The 20419-nt window shown below is 37.5% G+C and overlaps 1 protein-coding gene across 1 annotated transcript in view; it reads right to left on the reverse strand.

The window, feature by feature from the left end:
* Nucleotides 1–20419, reverse strand: part of GUCY2F (guanylate cyclase 2F, retinal) — a 220213-nt gene that overhangs the window by 171829 nt on the left and 27965 nt on the right. The window contains exons 2-3 of the mRNA XM_053699145.1: nucleotides 18501–18802; nucleotides 8677–9031 (exon numbers count right to left, since the gene is read on the reverse strand). Coding sequence (XP_053555120.1) covers nucleotides 8677–9031; nucleotides 18501–18802 — 657 coding nt within the window. The remainder of the gene's footprint in view (nucleotides 1–8676; nucleotides 9032–18500; nucleotides 18803–20419) is intronic.

Here is a 20419-nt window from a genome sequence, read left to right on the forward strand (position 1 = left end):
CGGGCATGATTCGCTGTAGCAAATCATGTCCGCCCGACATTGTTGAATGCTGACAGCACACGCTGTCGTCATTTAACACTGCACAATCAGCCGCTAGCTGAGGGTGTCAATCATCCCGATCGGTCTTACGACGGTTGCTTCTTAACTTACGTTTCTGGTGAGCCGGAAATGCTGTGCGTAGAAAGCAGAATCCGCTGCTTGTTAAATCTACCCCCATATCTCTTGGATAAAGTTTAACCAATCAGTTGGTAATGAGCTAAACATTGGTGTGGGCACTTCATTCTGTCTGTGCACCGATGGTCAACTTCACATCAGGCAAGTGCTGCATCCTGAAGCCTCTAAAAAGCTGTACATTTTGAATGATCGCCTAAGGGGACGAGGTTGCTCACCACCAGTTGAAAGAAAAGAAGAGAGTCCAGGATTTACATTGAAGCTACATCTGAAAAGAGGGCTCTACAGGCAGACCAGGATATTAGGTGACTCTTTCACAAGAGACAAAGATTATCTTTACTCTCCAAGAGTTGACATCTTACCTCATAGGATTGAGGTACAAGTTGGTAAGCAGGATACACTTACCTTAAATTATTAGAAAAAGAAGTGGTCAATGGAGAAAAGAAAAATATTTGTACAAGACCTTTGTTCAAAAACATTCAATAATTGTGTGAAAGGATCAGATTTGTATCTTTACAGAAAAAATTGACATAGCTGTGCGCCTACATATCATTATTGATTTCTCTTTTTTTACCATATATATATATATATATATATATATATATATATATATATATATATATATATATATATGATAATGGTAATGAAAAATAGATATCTATACCTATATATATATAGGAATAAATATACAGGTACTGTATATACAGATATATATAGTTATATATATTTACAATAAAAATTGCATTGTCATGTATGTGAAGAACATTGGAATGATAAATATGTACAGTACATATATATATATATATATATATATATATATATATATATATATATACAGGGAGTGCAGAATTATTAGGCAAGTTGTATTTTTGAGGATTAATTTGATTATTGAACAACAACCATGTTCTCAATGAACCCAAAAAACTCATTAATATCAAAGCTGAATAGTTTTGGAAGTAGTTTTTAGTTTGTTTTTAGTTATAGCTATTTTAGGGGGATATCTGTTTGTGCAGGTGACTATTACTGTGCATAATTATTAGGCAACTTAACAAAAAACAAATATATACCCATTTCAATTATTTATTTTTACCAGTGAAACCAATATAACATCTCAACATTCACAAATATACATTTCTGACATTCAAAAACAAAACAAAAACAAATCAGTGACCAATATAGCCACCTTTCTTTGCAAGGACACTCAAAAGCCTGCCATCCATGGATTCTGTCAGTGTTTTGATCTGTTCACCATCAACATTGCGTGCAGCAGCAGCCACAGCCTCCCAGACACTGTTCAGAGAGGTGTACTGTTTTCCCTCCTTGTAAATCTCACATTTGATGATGGACCACAGGTTCTCAATGGGGTTCAGATCAGGTGAACAAGGAGGCCATGTCATTAGATTTTCTTCTTTTATACCCTTTCTTGCCAGCCACGCTGTGGAGTACTTGGACACGTGTGATGGAGCATTGTCCTGCATGAAAATCATGTTTTTCTTGAAGGATGCAGACTTCTTCCTGTACCACTGCTTGAAGAAGGTGTCTTCCAGAAACTGGCAGTAGGACTGGGAGTGGAGCTTGACTCCATCCTCAACCCGAAAGGGCCCCACAAGCTCATCTTTGATGATACCAGCCCAAACCAGTACTCCACCTCCACCTTGCTGGCGTCTGAGTCGGACTGGAGCTCTCTGCCCTTTACCAATCCAGCCACGGGCCCATCCATCTGGCCCATCAAGACTCACTCTCATTTCATCAGTCCATAAAACCTTAGAAAAATCAGTCTTGAGATATTTCTTGGCCCAGTCTTGACGTTTCAGCTTGTGTGTCTTGTTCAGTGGTGGTCGTCTTTCAGCCTTTCTTACCTTGGCCATGTCTCTGAGTATTGCACACCTTGTGCTTTTGGGCACTCCAGTGATGTTGCAGCTCTGAAATATGGCCAAACTGGTGGCAAGTGGCATCTTGGCAGCTGCACGCTTGACTTTTCTCAGTTCATGGGCAGTTATTTTGCGCCTTGGTTTTTCCACACGCTTCTTGCGACCCTGTTGACTGTTTTGAATGAAACACTTGATTGTTCGATGATCACGCTTCAGAAGCTTTGCAATTTTAAGAGTGCTGCATCCCTCTGCAAGATATCTCACTATTTTTGACTTTTCTGAGCCTGTCAAGTCCTTCTTTTGACCCATTTTGCCAAAGGAAAGGAAGTTGCCTAATAATTATGCACACCTGATATAGGGTGTTGATGTCATTAGACCACACCCCTTCTCATTACAGAGATGCACATCACCTAATATGCTTAATTGGTAGTAGGCTTTCGAGCCTATACAGCTTGGAGTAAGACAACATGCATAAAGAGGATGATGGGGTCAAAATACTCATTTGCCTAATAATTCTGCACTCCCTGTATATATATATATATATATATATATATATATATATATATATATATATTTATATAAGTAAAACACATAAACACATAAATACATATGTACACACACACATATATCTATATATATATATTTATATATATATATATATATATATATATATATATATATATATATATATATACACATACATACATACACATATTTAGACATGTATATGTATGCACAGAAAATGTTGTCAGTAAGGTGGCATTTTGAGGTAGCCTGGTGGGGCAATGAAATATTTTCTATTATATAATTTTTTTTGCACAAATGAATTGCAATAAATGTATTTAATGATAATTTGTGCAACAACAATCGAACATTTTTAATATTACCTAATTTTAGCTTAATATTGGCTAAAATTTTAGCTGGGTGGTATTTAAATTCAGCCTTGTGTGGTGCACCTGCTATTATTATTATTATTGGTTATTTGTAGAGCGCCAACAGATTCCGCAGCGCTATAAACAAAGGGGGAGTACAACAAAACAATTATAGGGTAGAGGGCCCTGCCAAGAGTTGCACTGTTGTAGTCAGCTCTTAAGAAGGTGAACTACAAACAGCTACACTTTTAGGCTTACATGCTAAGAGGGTTCAGGGGATTGCAGGGGAGGAGAGGAACTGGTATTAGGAAAGGTTAGCGTAGGTTGTATGCGTCCCTGAACAGTAGAGTCTTTAGGGAGCACTTGAAGCTTTTAAAACTAGAGGGGAGTCTTGTGGAGCGAGGCAGAGAGTTCCATAAGATGGGAGCCAGTCTGGAGAAGTCCTGTAAACGGGAGTGTGATGAGGTGACAAGAGAGGAGGAGAGTAGGAGGTCATGAGCAGAGCGAAGGGGATGGGAGGGAGAGTATCTGGAGACAAGGTCTGAGATGTAGGGGGGAGCAGTGCAGTTGAGGGCTTTGTATGTAAGAGTGAGAGTTTTGTGTTTGATCCTAGAGGCAAGAGGAAGCCAGTGAAGGGATTGGCAGAGAGGTGCAGCAGATGAAGAGCGACTTGTAAGGAAGATGAGTCTGGCAGAGGCATTTATTATGGATTGTAAAGGAGCTAGGCGGCAGGTGGGGAGACCAGAGAGGACAGAGTTGCAGTAATCAAGGCGGGAAAGAATGAGAGAGTGGATTAAAATCTTAGTTGTGTCTTGTGTAAGGAAGTGTCTAATTTTAGAGATGTTTTTAAGGTGGAAGCGGCAGGCTGTAGCCAAGGACTGAATGTGAGGAGTGAAGGAAAGATCTGAGTCAAGTGTGACCCCGAGACATCGGGCATGCGGGGTAGGGGTAATGATGGAGTTGTCGACAGTTATAGAGATATTGGGGGTGGAGATTTTGGAAGAAGGGGGGAAAATGAGGAGCTCAGTTTTGGAGAGATTTAGCTTGAGGTAGTGAGAGGACATCCAGGAAGAGATGTGAGAAAGACAGTTAGTGACACGGGTTAGCAAGGAAGGAGATAGTTCTGGTGCAGAGAAGTAGATTTGGGTGTCATCAGCATACAAATGATATTGGAAACCGTGGGACTTAATAAGGGAACCTAGTGATGACGTATAGATTGAGAAGAGAAGGGGACCGAGGACAGAGCCTTGCGGTACTCCGACAGAAAGGGGTGACGGGGCAGAGGAGGCCCCAGAGAAGGCTACACTGAAAGTTCGGTTTGACAGGTAGCAAGAGAGCCATGAAAGGGCTGTGTCACAGATGCCGAAGGATTGGAGGGTTTGGAGCAAAAGAGGGTGGTCGACAGTGTCAAAGGCTGCGGACAGATCAAGGAGGATAAGCAGAGAGAAGTGGCCTTTTGATTTAGCTGTAAGTAGGTCGTTGGTGACCTTAACAATAGCTGTCTCTGTGGAGTGATAGGGACGAAATCCAGATTGCAGCGGGTCAAGAAGGGAGTTTAACGTAAGGAAATGGGATAGGCGTGCATATACTAGTTTTTCGAGAAGCTTTGAAGCAAGAGGGAGGAGGGAAATTGGGCGGTAGTTGGATGGGGAGGTAGGATCAAGGGAAGGTTTTTTGAGGATAGGTGTGACCAGTGCATGTTTCAATGATGAGGGAAATGTACCAGTGCTGAGGGAGAGGCTGAAAATGTGTGTTAGTATAGGGGTAAGGGTAGCAGAAAGAGAGGGGAGCAGCTGTGAGGCGATAGGGTCAAGGGGACAGGTAGTGAGGTGAGAGCGCAGTATAAGTGCTGAAACTTCTTCCTCAGTAACAGGGGAGAATGAACTAAGTTTCAGGTTATGAGTGTTGTGGTTGAGTGAGAGTATTTGAGGGGGGGAGAGAATGGAATTGTGTTGAGAGCTGATTTCATGTCTGATGGAATCAATTTTGTTAATGAAGTGACTGGCAAAGTCTTGAGCTGACAGAGAAGTTGTATTTGGAAGTGGGGGAGGGCGGAGGAGAGTATTGAAAGTGGAGAACAGACGTTTTGGGTTTGAAGAAAGATTAGAGATAAGATTAGAGAAGTAATGTTGCTTGTGGAGATTAATGGCAGAGTAGTAGGAGTTCAAGATGAATTTGTAATGAAGAAAATCAGCTGAACTCCGTGATTTTCTCCAATGCCGTTCAGCAGTACGGGAACATCTGCGTAGGTACCGTGTCAGAGGAGTATGCCAGGGCTGGGGATGAGTGTGTGATTTCCTAGCAGTGGTAAGAGGGGCGAGATTGTCAAGGACGGATATAAGGGTGGAATTATAGTGGCAGATAGATTGTTCAGGGCAGGAAAAGGAGGAGAAGGATGAGAGGAGCGGTTGAAGGGAATTAGCAAGTTGTTGCTGATCTAAAGACCTAATGCTTCTGTGAAGTTTGGTGTGAGGAGTAGAAGGTGGGAGAGTTGTAGGAAGGGATGATATGTTGCAGGTAAGGAGATGGTGGTCAGAAAGAGGAAAAGGGGAGTTTGAGAAGTTTGAGAGAGTGCATCTATAGCTAAAGATCAGGTCAAGGGAGTGACCATCTTTGTGAGTGGGAGAATCAGTCCATTGTGACAGACCGAAAGAGGAAGTGAGTTGCAGAAGTTGTTTAGCAGATGAGGCAGTGGGATTGTTAAGGGGGATGTTGAAGTCGCCAAGAATGAGGGCAGGGGTGTCTGAGGAAAGGAAATAAGGAAGCCAGGCAGCAAAGTGATCTAAAAATTGAGTTGGGGAGCCAGGGGGGCGGTATATGACTGCAACACGTATAGAGAGGGGAGAGAATAACCAAATCATGTGTGCTTCAAATGAAGAAAATGTGAGTGAAGAGAAGGGCTGTATTTGTTGGAAGGTGCAACGAGAGGAAAGTAAAATACCGACACCACCTCCTTGTCTATTGCCAGACCTAGGAGTGTGGCTGAAATGGAGACCCCCATGTGACAGTGCAGCAGTGGATGCTGTGTCTGAAGTAGAGAGCCAGGTTTCTGTAAGAGCCAGAAGGTTAAGAGAGTGGGAGATAAAGAGATCATGGATAGAAGTTAACTTGTTGCAGACAGAGCGAAAGTTACAGAGTGCACAAGTGAAGGGGGAGGGGTTTTTAGATGTAAGAGGAATGAGATTAAGGTTACCAGAGTTTAGTTTATGAAGTCAATTGAAAGGCACACAAGGATGTGAAAGGTTAGGAGGTTGTGAGGGACCAGGATTAGGGGAGATGTCGCCAGCAGCTAGTATGAGCAAGAGGGAGAGTGACATGAGATGAGAAGCAGATTTGCAGTAATGAGACTGTTGTTTAACTGAAGTGCAGGGGGGAGAGAGAGTATTTAGGAATAAGTAGAGTTCATGAGTACAAAAGTAAGGTGAGTATAAGAGAGATGGGCTAATGAACAGTGCAGGTGGAGAGGGAGAAGGAGTAACTGAGTAATGTAGTTTGTTGTAGAGACAAGAGGTAGCAAAAAGGAATATGAAGATATTGAGCATTATTCTGAAAGTGGGAACCAAGTAAACACATAAGACACAGTGTTACAGCAGCACTTGCAAAAGGATACAATGATATACATAAAACATAGTAATACAAGAGTGTTCTCCCCAGGACCTGCTAAAAAGGTCCTGGGGAGAACACTGGTATGTATATATACTGTACATTAAAGCCCTTTGCTGTCAAAGACCTTGTCATATACCATATACCTTTGAACCCTTATAACTTTTTAAATATTTATAAGATTAATTTTTATCAAATATTGTTTATATAAGTGTACTTTTCAATGTATTTATGTTGTGCTTAGTGCAACTTTTTAAAACACACTACCCTTTATGTGAGAGTTTCAGTCGCGCTAACCTGATGAGCGTAAAATGTGATAGTGCTAACGCGATTGCGTTTACTTTCAGCTTGTAATATGTGCATTGTTTCTGACGTGTGCAAAAACAAAAACAATAATGCAACCGTTAGTGCACTACTTGCAATCTAGCCCATTGTGTGTGTGTGTATATATATATATATATATATATATATATATAGTATCCAATGTTGCACTCTCTGGATTTAAACCACAGTAACTTTAATGTGTGACGTTTCGGGGCATTCAGGTCTGAGAAAGGGGTGAATGCCCTGAAACCTCACACATTAAAGTTGCTGTGGTTTAAATCCAGAGAGTGGAATTATTGGATCCTTTGTACTTAGTTATTTTGCACCCTGGTACCTGTCTCTATAGTGAGTGGGAGTGCGCTTTCTATCACTTTATATATATATATTTTTCACAAATTTGAAATATTAATAACTCATCGCTTGGTTCCCCTTTAATTCCACTAGAATAGCAATCTGTAGTAATCAAATATATTGTGAATTATCAGCAGTATTATAGGGGTCCTCATTAGCAATAATCTTATCAAGGGAAATATATTGAAACTATATTCTTGAAACATAAAAAAAGCTAATAGTAACAGCAGTAATATAAGAGGATACATACATGTGATTACAAGATAAACATTTTGGAAAATCACTAGGCTTCTCTCAGGGAAAACAGAGAATTCACACCTCTCAGATGCAAAATAGGATCTTTAGTAGACATGTGCGCTTTGAATCGAAATTCGGACGAATTTGTTAAATTCGGAGATTCGGATCGATTTGAATTTCCGAATTATGGTAGTACCGAATCTACTGAATAAATCCGAATTAGTTTGGATTTATTCGTTACATTCGGATGGCCATGGATTACACTAGTATTGTACAGTATATTAGGTTATATCACTCTGCTATGGGTTACACCTAATATACAGTACATAATACTAGTCTAATACACAGCACATCCCACCTAACACATACCAAAATTCCGAATTTCCGAATCGAACCGAACCAAATCCAGCCGAATTTATTCGAATCCTAATGAATCCGAAACGAATCCGAAACAAATTCATTCAAATTTTTCAGACTTCGAATCGATCCGAACCGAAATTCGAAAACATCTGAACCGATCCGAAACTAAACAAATATTTTGGCCGTGCACAAGTCTAATCTTTAGTAAAGAATCAAATGTAATTATAAAAATAAATTATTTAAAACTTGTTGGAATAATATTAAAGGGACACTGAACCCAAAAAAAATATTTTGTGATTCAGATAGAGCATGACATTTTAAGCAACTTTCTAATTTACTCCTATTATCAAATTTTCTTCATTATCTTGGTATCTTTATTTGAAATGCAAGAATGTAAGTTTAGATGCCGGCCCATTTTTGGTGAACAACCTGGGTTGTTCTTGCTGATTGGTGGATAAATTCATCCACCAATAAAAAAGTATTGTCCAGAGTTCTGAACCCAAAAAAAAGCTTAGATGTCTTCTTTTTCAAATAAAGATAGCAAGAGAATAAAGAAAAAAATTATAATAGAAGTACATTAGAAAGTTGCTTAAATTTGCATGCTCTATCTGAATCACGAAAGAAAAAATTTGGGTTCAGTGTCCCTTTAAATATATTTTATGAATAGACACATTTTCATATTATCTTTACAATGTGTTAAATGAATAGCTGGGTTATTTATTGAAGCATATTCTCCTTCTACCATTCTAAGATATCACATGAATTTTTACCATTGATAAAATGCAAATCTTTGGCCAAAGTTTTTGATGTGAAACTAAAATGTCTCTGTCACCTGATAAAGAAATATTTTTATAAACAAAGAGATCCTGATAGATTTTTAGACTCACCTCCCGTACAAATTTTTCCATTAGAAAACCAGCAGTATGAGTCTGTCTTTGGAGTAACTCCATTGGGAAAGTGAATTGGCCTCCCCATGTATCGAACCATATCTGTTTCCATATCAACAATATAAGTACGATAAAGCTCACATGTCTTGATGTCTGTATCCAGGATGACATAGTCTGTGAACCCATATCCATTCATATCTGTCCTAATCCACTGGTTAAATCCATAAAACTGCATGTTTTTGGAATGTTGAACTAAACTGGTCCCTGACACCCAGGACTGGTGCCTTTTACTGTTGTTCATGGCATGAGCAGTGAAATATATTGCATTATAAATAGTTCCAAATAACGGAGAGACCTGGAAGGATAAACATTAACAGAATAGTTTATACTCTGTGATAAAAGTAAGAAATAAAAATGTTCTAATGTTTTAGATCATTTTATTGATTGCATATAACTAAAAATTTAACAACTGCAAAGTTAGCTAGAGCAACAAAGCGATACTGGCAGCTGGGGGAACACATCTGGGGAGCCAATGACAAGAGGCATACTTACAGGGGCGGAACTACTATTGGTGCAGCAGGTGCAGGGGCACCAGGGACCAAGTGCTTGGGGGCCCATACCAGTCAGTCTATACATAGGAGTGTTCAGAATGAACAATCCTAAAGCAAGGGAGCCTTTTATTAGTGCAGGTTGCAGGTCTGTCTTATCTATCTATCTATCTATCTATCTATCCATCTATCTATTTATATATAGATCTATCCTCCATCTATCCTCAAATCATTATACAGTGCAGCCTACATATTATTACTATTGCTACTGAGTTGCTTTTGGGGGCCCAACAAAATATTTGCACCAGGGCCCTCTGTTTAGTAGGTCCGCTACTACATATTTGTGTAGGCACCAATCACCAGTTAGCTCCCAGTGTTGCATTCCTTCTTCTGAGCCTACCTAGGAATGCTTTAAACAAAGGATAACAAAAGAAGAAGTTTGATACCATTTGTTTATAATACAACAAGATAAATAACCACGTACAGTAGTTGGTGAGGTTATCTAGCTGATATGTAATAGGTGCAGTATTTACCTTCATGGTTAGATATAAAGAAACTGTACAGCACTTACATTTTGTACTCGCTGAACACTCATTCTTATCACATTGCTTTTAAAGGGAGAGTAAAGTTTAATTTAAACATTCCTGATTTACAAAGAGCAAGCAATTTAAAACAACTTTCCAATTTACTTTTAGTATCAAATGTGCTTTGTTCCTTTCATATCCTTTGTTGAAGAGTAAAGTTAAGTAGGTTCATAGGAGCTTATGAGCGTGCACGTGTCTTTGGAATTCTATGGTAGCAATATTTGCAGGTGAAATTGACAATATAAGTACATTGGAAAGTTTTTTATATTGTTATGCTCTATCCAATCTGTTTAAATGTAATTTTGACTTTACTGTTTCTTTAATGAGGAATTCTGTGAAATGCTGCCTACGTATTCCTTAATTCACTGTATTTTCATCTTTATTTCTTTTTTTTTTATATACTAACAATGCCCTTCTACATAAAAAGGGTTATTACTTGATATTCCAAAGTATGTAAGAGGTGTCCCTAAATGTAAACATTTTTAAAGTCACTGGTTTAGAGGAAACAGCTGCCGCTCACTCATATGTGAGGGAGAGACTGGATTGGTTTCCCTTGGATTATCAGTATTTTTTAAATGAAATTACTATACAGAGAACAGGACATTTCTTCTATGCACATAACCCAAGTGACCTTAAAGGAACAGCACCGTCACATAGCCCAGTCTATTGAATTAAACTCTGCAGTACATGTATAATATACTGAATTATTTTTATAAACAGAGGTTGCTAACTAACCATCAAGTGCCATGATATTTCATTTTTAACACTAGTGATTACTAGTCTGGGTACATTAGCCACAGCAGACATAGGGCCTGATATTTAAAACCTCACCGCTCAGTTGAGATATACTAAACAGTCTGGTCGGTATAGCGAGGCCCTTAAAATAAAATTATAAGCACAAATTATAACTTGAGATGTTTATGTTGCTAGGTAGTGTTCTTTGAAACAGACACCTACATTACAATAAAAGATCGGTAAAAAAATCCCAAAGATTTTGTGTTATTTCTCTCAATGCTGACGAGGTTTTGAATATCAGGCCGTTACGAAAAGTACCCTTGCCTTGAGTGTTACATAAATTAGTTGTTATTTGTAGTTAGCATTTTAATGGACAAAGAATTTCAAATAATGTAACATTAAAGGGACATTAAACACCTCAAGATATTAATCTAAATTGTTTAATTACATGTAGTAAAACAAATTTGGATTACATTTTCATTATTTTTTTATTTCCTGTAATTTAATTCTGAATATTGTGGGCAGACTCAGCTATATTCCACACAGTCATTGGTTGCACAAGGTAGTTAGTCATTTATAACCATTACTAATTGGCCTCAGCAGAAAAGCTAACTTGGGTTACAATATGGCGGTGCTCACTGCTTTATGACTTTACCCTTATTTTTTTAATATTTAAACAACTCATATAATTTTAAAAAATACATGTACAAATTATACAAAGGTTAATCTTTGCTCTGAATACCTCATTTAATCAATTATTTATTTAGGGCTAGATTAAGAGTGGAGCACAAAATTGCGCTTTTGCGAGCGGGATATTTACGCTCCACTCGTAATACCAGCGCATGCGTTTGCATTGCATGGAAGCTTTGCACTTAAAAGAGCACTCTTCCATAGACTCCAATGGGAACCTCGTTCTCATGCCGTGAGACACAGCATAAGAACCTGGCATAGTGAAGGGGGTAAATCATGCAGTGATGGGCAGCAAATTTAAATAAATATCTATATGAATATCAAAATATATATGTATGTGTCAATATGTGTATCCGTATACGCTCTCCGTATTCAGCATTGCACCAGCAGCTCTTGTGAGCTGCTGGTGCAAAGCCGCCCCCTGCAGATTCGCGGCCAATTGGCCACCAGCAGGGGGGTGTCAAAACAAACCCGATTGTACTCGATCGGGTTGAATTGCAGCAATGTCTGTCCTCCTGTTCAGAGCAGGTGGACAGGTTATGGAGGAGCGGTCTTTAGACCGCTGCTTCATAACTGTTGTTTCTGGCGAGCCTGCAGGCTCGCCAGAAACACAGGCCCTCAAGCTCCGTCCGGAGCTTGATATATGGGCCCCATAGTGTTTAAACTAACTGAACTCACCAAATTCTATAAGAAAAGGGCAGAACCTGGAAGTCTCAGAGAGATGAGAGATGCCTTTCATAGAAAGTAATTAAGGTTTGGTGGATACAGAATTTCACAGGGGAGCGAGAAGGTAACTTGAAAACACATGGGGCTAAAATAAAGGATTAGTTTGCATCATTCATCAATTAAACTGAATGTTTGCACTACAATTTAATTTGATTTTGCCAACAGTTTAGTATATAGTTATTTTCTGTCAGTTAAATAAATGTATTGTGAATTTTGAGCAAATTTCACCTTCATACAGCTTGTAAATCAGTAAGACAAGCTTGTTTAAAATGCTTACAGACCTACCCAGGGAACTCCATGTCCCTCCCACTTTCTATTTTATTTAACAATAGTGTAAATACCAAGTGCAATATAAATTGTAAAATATACACAGAAATATACAAAGAATAATCCTAATTTGTTAAAGTAACACAGAACATTTTAAAACATAATCAGGATTTGTAAAATCACTGCTGGATCTAAACCTAAATGTGTTAAAATATAAAATAGTAAGTGCAAATTGTAAATGTAATAATACTGAAACTACCCAATCTAAAGTGTAAAGTAATATAAAATACAATGCAAAAAAGTGTAAGTGTAACCAAACTCTCATATCATGCAGTGATATATTGCACCAGGCTTGTCTCTCCTTCAGATACAGAAATGAGTAAGAAATCACAATGCTGGAGAGTTCCACCTTTTTTCTTTGAGCATTCAGTGAGTTTAGCCCCTGTGAAATCTGCACTACAATTTTATTACAAGACCAGAGACTCATATTTTGCTTTCTTTCCTTTACTACTTAAATGCAGTTTTAAAAGTATACATAAATAAATACAAATAACTGTCAATATTTGAAAAAGACAGTAAAAACAGTGTATAGATCAGTGACCAATAGCAATGGAGAACTGATTAAACCAAAACAAAGTAGCCAATCAGGTTGATAATGTAACCTATAAACTGTCCAATACACAGCAACAAACCCTCTTTCTTTTACTGCTTCAGGGTAGATAAGTATTGCTGTGTATTATTAAAAAGATTTTGTTGTATTTATTTATGGCTCTATTTTGTATATTTTCGTTACAGTTTGATTTTGCTGTATACATCGTTTTTTCTTATATATTTTCGTTTTATCAATAGTTCAGTTTTTTTGTTATATTTCATATTTCGTTGGTTAATAATTTTATACCCTCTTTTATCTACATTTTCGTTCTGTTATCCGTTTTTATTTACCGCTTTATACGCTGTTTTAACCCTTCTTATAATCATTCGGATCCTGCACTTGATCCTTGGTGATTGCGCTTTCTCCGACGTCCATCTTATAACTGTCGGCCTCAGTGCGCATGCGCAGTGATTTCTCATCTACTGCGTAGTTTAGTTTCCCTTTTCCCGCCCTTTCTTACCTCACAATCAGCTGGCTGCCGACTGCTTCAGTTATACTTAGTTGCGATCTGTAATAGAAACATTTTGTTCCGGTTTTCTGGTTATTATTATAAATTTTAGGTCTTTGTCTCCATCTTCTGTTTTAAAAACAAATTACATTTGACATTTTTTTTAAAGTTATTCATTGCTTTATTATATTCTTTGGGGTCAATTCAATTTTATATATATAATAAATTCCCTGTTTAATTAATTATTTAATTTAAATATTCTTTTAATTAGTTATATATTTGACTGTAGTTTTTATAATATTATAATATATATTATTTTATAGTATTTTATAATATTATATTATTTATCAATATGTCTCAATCTTCAGATTTAAATCCTTCACTTAGTTCAGAAAGTGTCCAAAAAATGATTGACAATTCCATGAACTCAATGCTGGAAAAAATAACATTTTTAATTGATAAATCCTCAAAAAAGGCTATAAAAAGGAAAAGACCAATTTCAAGTGGTATTAAAGCAAGTAAGAAATTGGTAAAGAAATCTCGCCAGCTTGTCTCTGGCTCTGCTGTTCCTTGCAGGAAAGGAAGAAAAACACCTGCTATTTCCTCTACTCCCAAGAGGTCACTAATGGGAGAGGCTTTGGCCAATGATGAAAATGTTGAGGTTTGCTCTGATACAGACTTTAATTCCGATTCCTCTCTGGATTCGGCTAAGTCTGAAGATTATTTTTCTCATTCTTCATCTGAAGATTCTTCGGCCTCTCCGAAGGTTAAAAAATTCAAAAAATGTCTGAAAAAATCCTAACATATGAATTCTAAAAAAGTTAAATTTTTTGATTGCCTAGGAAACCCTAGGTTTAATGCGGATGATTTGCACCACCCGTGATCTGCGGAGTGGTGCCCTTCATCTGATATTGCAGATTTTATTGATTTCCAGCTTTGCCAACCCTTAAAAAAGGGATTCTAGAAATAAAATGAGGGCAGAATGCCCTAGACCAATTCTCCCAAACAATGCAAGTTCTACCCCTGAAGTTGATCCAAAAATTGTAAAATTTATAGGGTCCCCAGGTTTTAAATTAAAGAAAGGGATGGATAGGGCTTGGAAAATTTGTCAGGACAAAATGTTAGACACCATTGGCCCCTTAGCAAAACTTTTTGATTTGTCTGAACAAGCTGTGTATGATAATTCTTTGTTAGACCTGGTCATTTTCAGAGAATGGCTTCAGAGAATGCTCAGTTTTTTGGGAAACGCCAACTCTGCAATGTACACTGAACGCAGACGCAATATCCTTAGAAGAATTGACCCCAGAGTGTGTGATTTCGCAATAAACAAAATTCATACAGATACAAATGGTCTTTTATTCGGAGACACATTTATTAAAGAACTAAATAGTTATGTAAATACTTTCTCCAATCTAAATAAAGTGAGAACATCCATGAAAAGATCTTTCACCAGGATCGTTTTTCTGAACAGGCTGGGAAAGGTAGAGGCCGCTTTCCCGGCCGTGCTTCATACCCAAATAGGTCTCAATTTTCCAGTCAATAATTCCAATCTCAAAGACAATATCAAAACCCAGTCTCCTCAGACTTCTTCCCATCCAGAGGAAGATTTTGGAACCCAAGACTTCAGCATTCGAGGCAAAGATCCCGCACCCCTCAAGGTAAATTTTTCTTTTCTTCCTTCTCAGATTTCTTCCCAAAACATAATAGGAGGCAGATTATCTCTCTTCACTCACAATTGGAACCTGATCACTACAGATCTTTGGGTTCTTCACACTGTTTCAGGTCTTTTTATAGATTTTATTTCTCCTCCATTTCAAAACAAGCAATAGAACCGGTTTTAAATCATCAAAATTGCTTTATCAGCAATCTTTTTCTCGTAAAAAAGAAAAATGGTCAATATCGCCAAGTTATAAATTTAAGATCTCTAAATGCTTTCGTTGTCTATCAACATTTCAAAATGGAGGGTATTCATCTCCTCAGAGATTGCCTTCTAGACAATTACTTAGTCAGATTAGATCTGACAGACGCTTATCTTACTGTTCCAGTAGCCCAAGAACACAGGAAATTTCTCACTTTTGTTTGGGAAGGAAAGATTTTGAGTTTCACTTGCATGCCTTTCGGCTTATCTTCAGCTCCTTGGATTTTCACCAAACTAATGAAACCTATAATTACTTGGCTTCGCCTTCGAGGCGTTCGCCTCATTATCTATTTAGACGATATCTTGATTATGAATCAGAACTCTGTCGTTCTAAATTCTCAAATCCATCTTATTTTATATATTCTGGAAAATTTAGGTTTCTTAGTCAACAAAGAGAAGTCTGTTCTTTCACCAACCAAATCTCTAACCTTTTTAGGTTTCAAAATAGACACATTTTCTACGCTCAGTCTTCCCAGAGAGAAAATTGTAAATATCAAGAAAGATATTTCAAAAACTCTTTCTTTGTCTTTGGTTCCCATCAGGACTATAGCCAGAATAGTTGGGTTACTCTCATCCTCTATTCAGGCTATTTTCCCTGCTCCTGTTCACTACAGGGAACTTCAACGTTTAAAAAATTTTCATCTTCAGAAAGGTCTTTCATATTCCCACTTAATTCCTCTTTCTTCAGAAGCCAAAGAGGAACTTTCATGGTGGCTCTCCCATATAGAAGCTTGGAATGGGAGAGCAATTTTTGGAAAAACTCCGGACTTAATCATAGAATCCGATGCCAGTCGTTCGGGCTGGGGAGCTCGTTGTGGTCCTTCAATCACAGGAGGAAAATGGTCTTCAGAAGAAAAACGTTTTCATATCAACTGCTTAGAACTTTTGGCAGGCTCTTTTGCAGTCAAGAGTTTTGTAAAAAATTATTTTCCGGTGTCCATTTTACTCAGAATGGTCAATATTTCTGCAGTTCGCTATCAATTATTACGAAAGACTTCATTCATCTTTGCTTGGACGGAAATATTTCTGTCAAACCAGAATATATTCCAGGTTTATCCAATGTCGCAGTGGATTGGGGTTCTCTGTATCTGACAGATTCCAGCGACTGGAAACTTCATCATCAAGTTTTTCATTCACTCCAATCTCTCAGAGGTCCCTTTTCGATGGATCTGTTCGCTTCCAGATCCAGATGCTTTGGTGATCGATGCTTTTCTCCACCCTTGGCCCCTTCAGACAGCTTATGCGTTTCCCCCATTTTCAATGATTCAGAGAACCATATCGGTAGTCCGTCGGGATCTACTTTCAATTCTCCTAATCACTCCCCTTTGGCCATCTCAACCCTGGCACCCATCTCTTCTAGAATTGTCTGTCAACCATCCTGTTCTTCTTCCTGTTTTTCCCCTACTCTTGTCAGATCCAGAAGGTCATCCTCACAATCTTATTCTTCAAGGATCCCTTCGTCTCATAGCATGGTCAATTTCGGGCAATCCTCATCTCTCCAAGGTCTATCACAAGAAGCTAAGGAACTCCTTCAAGATTCATTGGCCCCTGGGACCAAAAAATGCTATTTTTCCCGCATGGTCCAGATGGTCTTGCTGGTGCGTGGAAAGAAGTTTGGATCCCCTTTCAGTTGATATAATTTATATCATTAATTTCCTTACATCACTTTTTGATTCAGGATTAGCTTACAGAACTATCAATGTTTCTAGATCAGCCATTTCTGCTAAGCATTCTTTTATTAATAATTTTCCTGTGGGTCAACACCCTTTAATTTGCAAATTAATGAAAGCAATTAAACTTAAAAGACCTCCAGCTCCTAAATATTCTTCCTTTTGGGATGTTGATCTTATATGTTCTCTTTTTAAGTCTTGGCCTTCTAATGAATGTTTATCTTTGAAACAACTTTCTGTTAAATTAGCTACCCTTTTATGTTTAATTTCTTTTCGTAGAGTCTCTGATGTCAGAGCTTTAGATTTTAATTCTAAACGTTTTACTCCTGAAGGTGTTACTTTCTTTATCTCTAAAAGAACTAAATCTTTTTCAACTTCTATATTCTATCCTTATTTACCTTCTGAACCTCTTCTTTGTGTGGTTGTATGTCTTAAAGAGTATGAACGCAGAACTTCTTCCTTTCGTACTTCTTCTTCCAATCAACTTTTGTTATCTTTTATTCCTCCTCATTATCCTGTGTCTTCTACATCTATAGCCAGGTGGGTTAAATGGGTTATGAGAGAAGCAGGTATTAATGTATCTTTTTCTGCTCACTCTGTTAGAGGATCAGCCGCTTCTAAAGCATTTTTGAAAGCTGCTACCCTTCAACAAATTTTAGATGCAGCTGACTGGTCTTCCGATTCTATATTTAAACAATTTTATTTTAAACCCATTGAACATGCCTCGCTTAACTTATTTTGTTAGTTGCTTTAAACTAGCAAAATATGAATCTCTGGTCTTGTAATATAATTCGGATTATCCTAAGTTATGAAGGTATAATCTAGATTTTATTAAAGACACAGAGACGAGTATTTTCCCTCCTCTGTTTATTTTTCTCCCTCCCTTTATTTGTTTTATTATATTATTAATCTTTTATTGTATATTTGTTTTAGTTACCAACCAGTAACAGTGATATCCTTATAAGTGGTTTTGTCCCCTCTCATCTGTGTGAAAAGACGAAACTTCAATCAAGTTTTCCCCATGTTATCCAGAATTCCAGTTGTTCTTCAATCTCTTCATATGGGACGTATATTTCTTAATGGATGATATTCCTTCTCAAGTTTCTACTCTGCAGTTTATTCTGTTGCCTCTTCATCTGGAGTTATTTCTTCATAATAGACTTTATGTTTCCTTCATCAGATGCCAAGAAAGAGGGTTTGTTGCTGTGTATTGGACAGTTTATAGGTTACATTATCAATCTGATTGGCTACTTTGCTTTGGTTTAATCAGTTCTCCATTGCTATTGGTCACTGATCTGTACACTGTTTTTACTGTCTTTTTCAAATATTGACAGTTATTTGTATTTATTTATGTATACTTTTAAAACTGCATTTAAGTAGTAAAGGAAAGAAAGCAAAATACTCGACTCTGTGTCTTTAATAAAATCTAGATTATACCTTCATAATTTAGGATAATCCGAATTTCTCTCCAAGCAGGAGAATATTTGATCATCAGGCCTTTAGTCCCATCTTTCATGTTAGTCAGGTTTGTTATTTTGGTGTTATGAACTTCTAAAATGGGTTAAGACAGGAAAATCAAGACGTACCTGGTTGGGCAGCAATTTCGTAACCAGCTCTCCTCTGTCCTTGGCTTCCTGGAAGGCCTGGTAGAATGTTTTTTGTTCTGACTCCACAGTAATAGTTAGTACTGCATCATATGCTTCTTTGAGTTTAGTGCTACTTCTTAGTACTTCATATGGGGTATTCTCATATGGCAAACTATAGTACAGGGTGTCATATGGGACAAACACATAGGTACCATCTGTCATTTTCATGTCATGAGCAATCTCCAATAGCTGACGTTGTGGCTGTCCCCCAATTAGTACAGAATGCATGCACATAATAATTACTGGAAAATAAAAGAGATATTTGTGAGTTTGTAATTCATTTTCAATTAATATAAAGGCTCTGTGGAATCAATAATATTATTTTAACAAAGCTTGTGTCACATTATTATTAAACACACATTTTACTATGTTGTTAATGAAAATGTATTTAATAGGATTAAAGCATAACGATTATTAAAAATAATTACACAATTAATAGAAAGCCAAACAATGTTAGATGTCCTCCTGTTTGTCCCCCCAAATAAACAAAATGGGTTTGAGTCCAATCCTTTAGAAAGACTTATCCACTGATTTATCTACAGAAATCCCGACAGACTTTAAAGGTGACTTTCTGTAGAAAACCATTAGATATGTTTTTCTAAAGGATTTCAATTTGCCCCAATATTTGAATTCAAATATCTTTTAACTCACTTTCAACAAGAATATGTGAAAAAATTTACATAGGGGCCGATTTATCATGGCCCGAATGGGGTTAAATACCCCTCTTTAGGATCGCAGAAAACAGGAGTTAAGAAGCAGCGATCTTAAGACCGCTGTTCCTTAACTCGTCTGCCGCCTCTGAGGCTGCAGACATTAATCTGCCCAATCAAATACGATCGGGTTGATTGACACCCCCTTCTAGCGGCCGATTGGCTGTGAATATATAATAGTGGGCAGCATTGCACAAGCAGTTCACCAGAACTGCTTGTGCAATGATAAATGCCGACAGTGTATGCACATGATCACTACAGCGGATCATGTCCACCAGACAAATAATAAATTGGCCCCATAGTATAGGCAACCTAGAGTACTTTCACCAGAACTGCTTGAGCAATGATAAATGCTGTCAGTGTATGCTGTCGGCATTTATCGATGTCTGGCGGACATGATCACTACAGCGGTTCATGTCCCCCAGACAAATAATAAATCGGCCCCATAGTATAGGCAACCTAGAGTACTTTCGTAACCTTGACCTAAATCAGTAAGGTATATGTTTTTCCAAAACACAAAAATTCCGGAGCTGCAATAAAAACACGTACAGTAACATGGATCAAGTAACTGAAAAAGCTCACACGTTTCTGCATTTACGCCGTACTCATAGCTCTCTAGCTTCCCTTATACTAATGGGCTACTTAAAAGGGATAAAAATCATGTGATTGGCTAAGGGACAATTGTTAAAGGGCCATAATACCCAATTCGAGCTGTTAATTATAATGGTGGTACATTGTTTACAATCAATACATTCAATACAAATGTTTGCTAACTGTCGTGGACCAAAATATAAAAAAAAAAATTTCCAAACCATCTAAAAGTCATTGTAGTCCTGTCTTAAATCTTATGTGAGCATAAAGCTGGTAACAAAGTTAACCCCTTAAGGACCGGGCATTTCAGACAAAAACTTCCCCAAAAGACCAGAGCATCACTACATTTAAACAGAAATAGAGGTTTTTGTTTTTTTTATATATTTACCTATAAAAACTATATATATTTTTTTTTTAGTAGACAACCCAAAGTATTGATCGAGGCCCATTTTGGTATATTTCATGCCACCATTTCACCGCCAAATGCGATAAAATAAAATAAATCGTTCACTTTTTCACAATTTTAGGTTTCTCACTGAAATTATTTACAAACAGCTT

This window comes from Bombina bombina, chromosome 1, assembly GCF_027579735.1.
Source record: "Bombina bombina isolate aBomBom1 chromosome 1, aBomBom1.pri, whole genome shotgun sequence".
NCBI classification, from domain to species: Eukaryota; Metazoa; Chordata; class Amphibia; order Anura; family Bombinatoridae; genus Bombina; species Bombina bombina.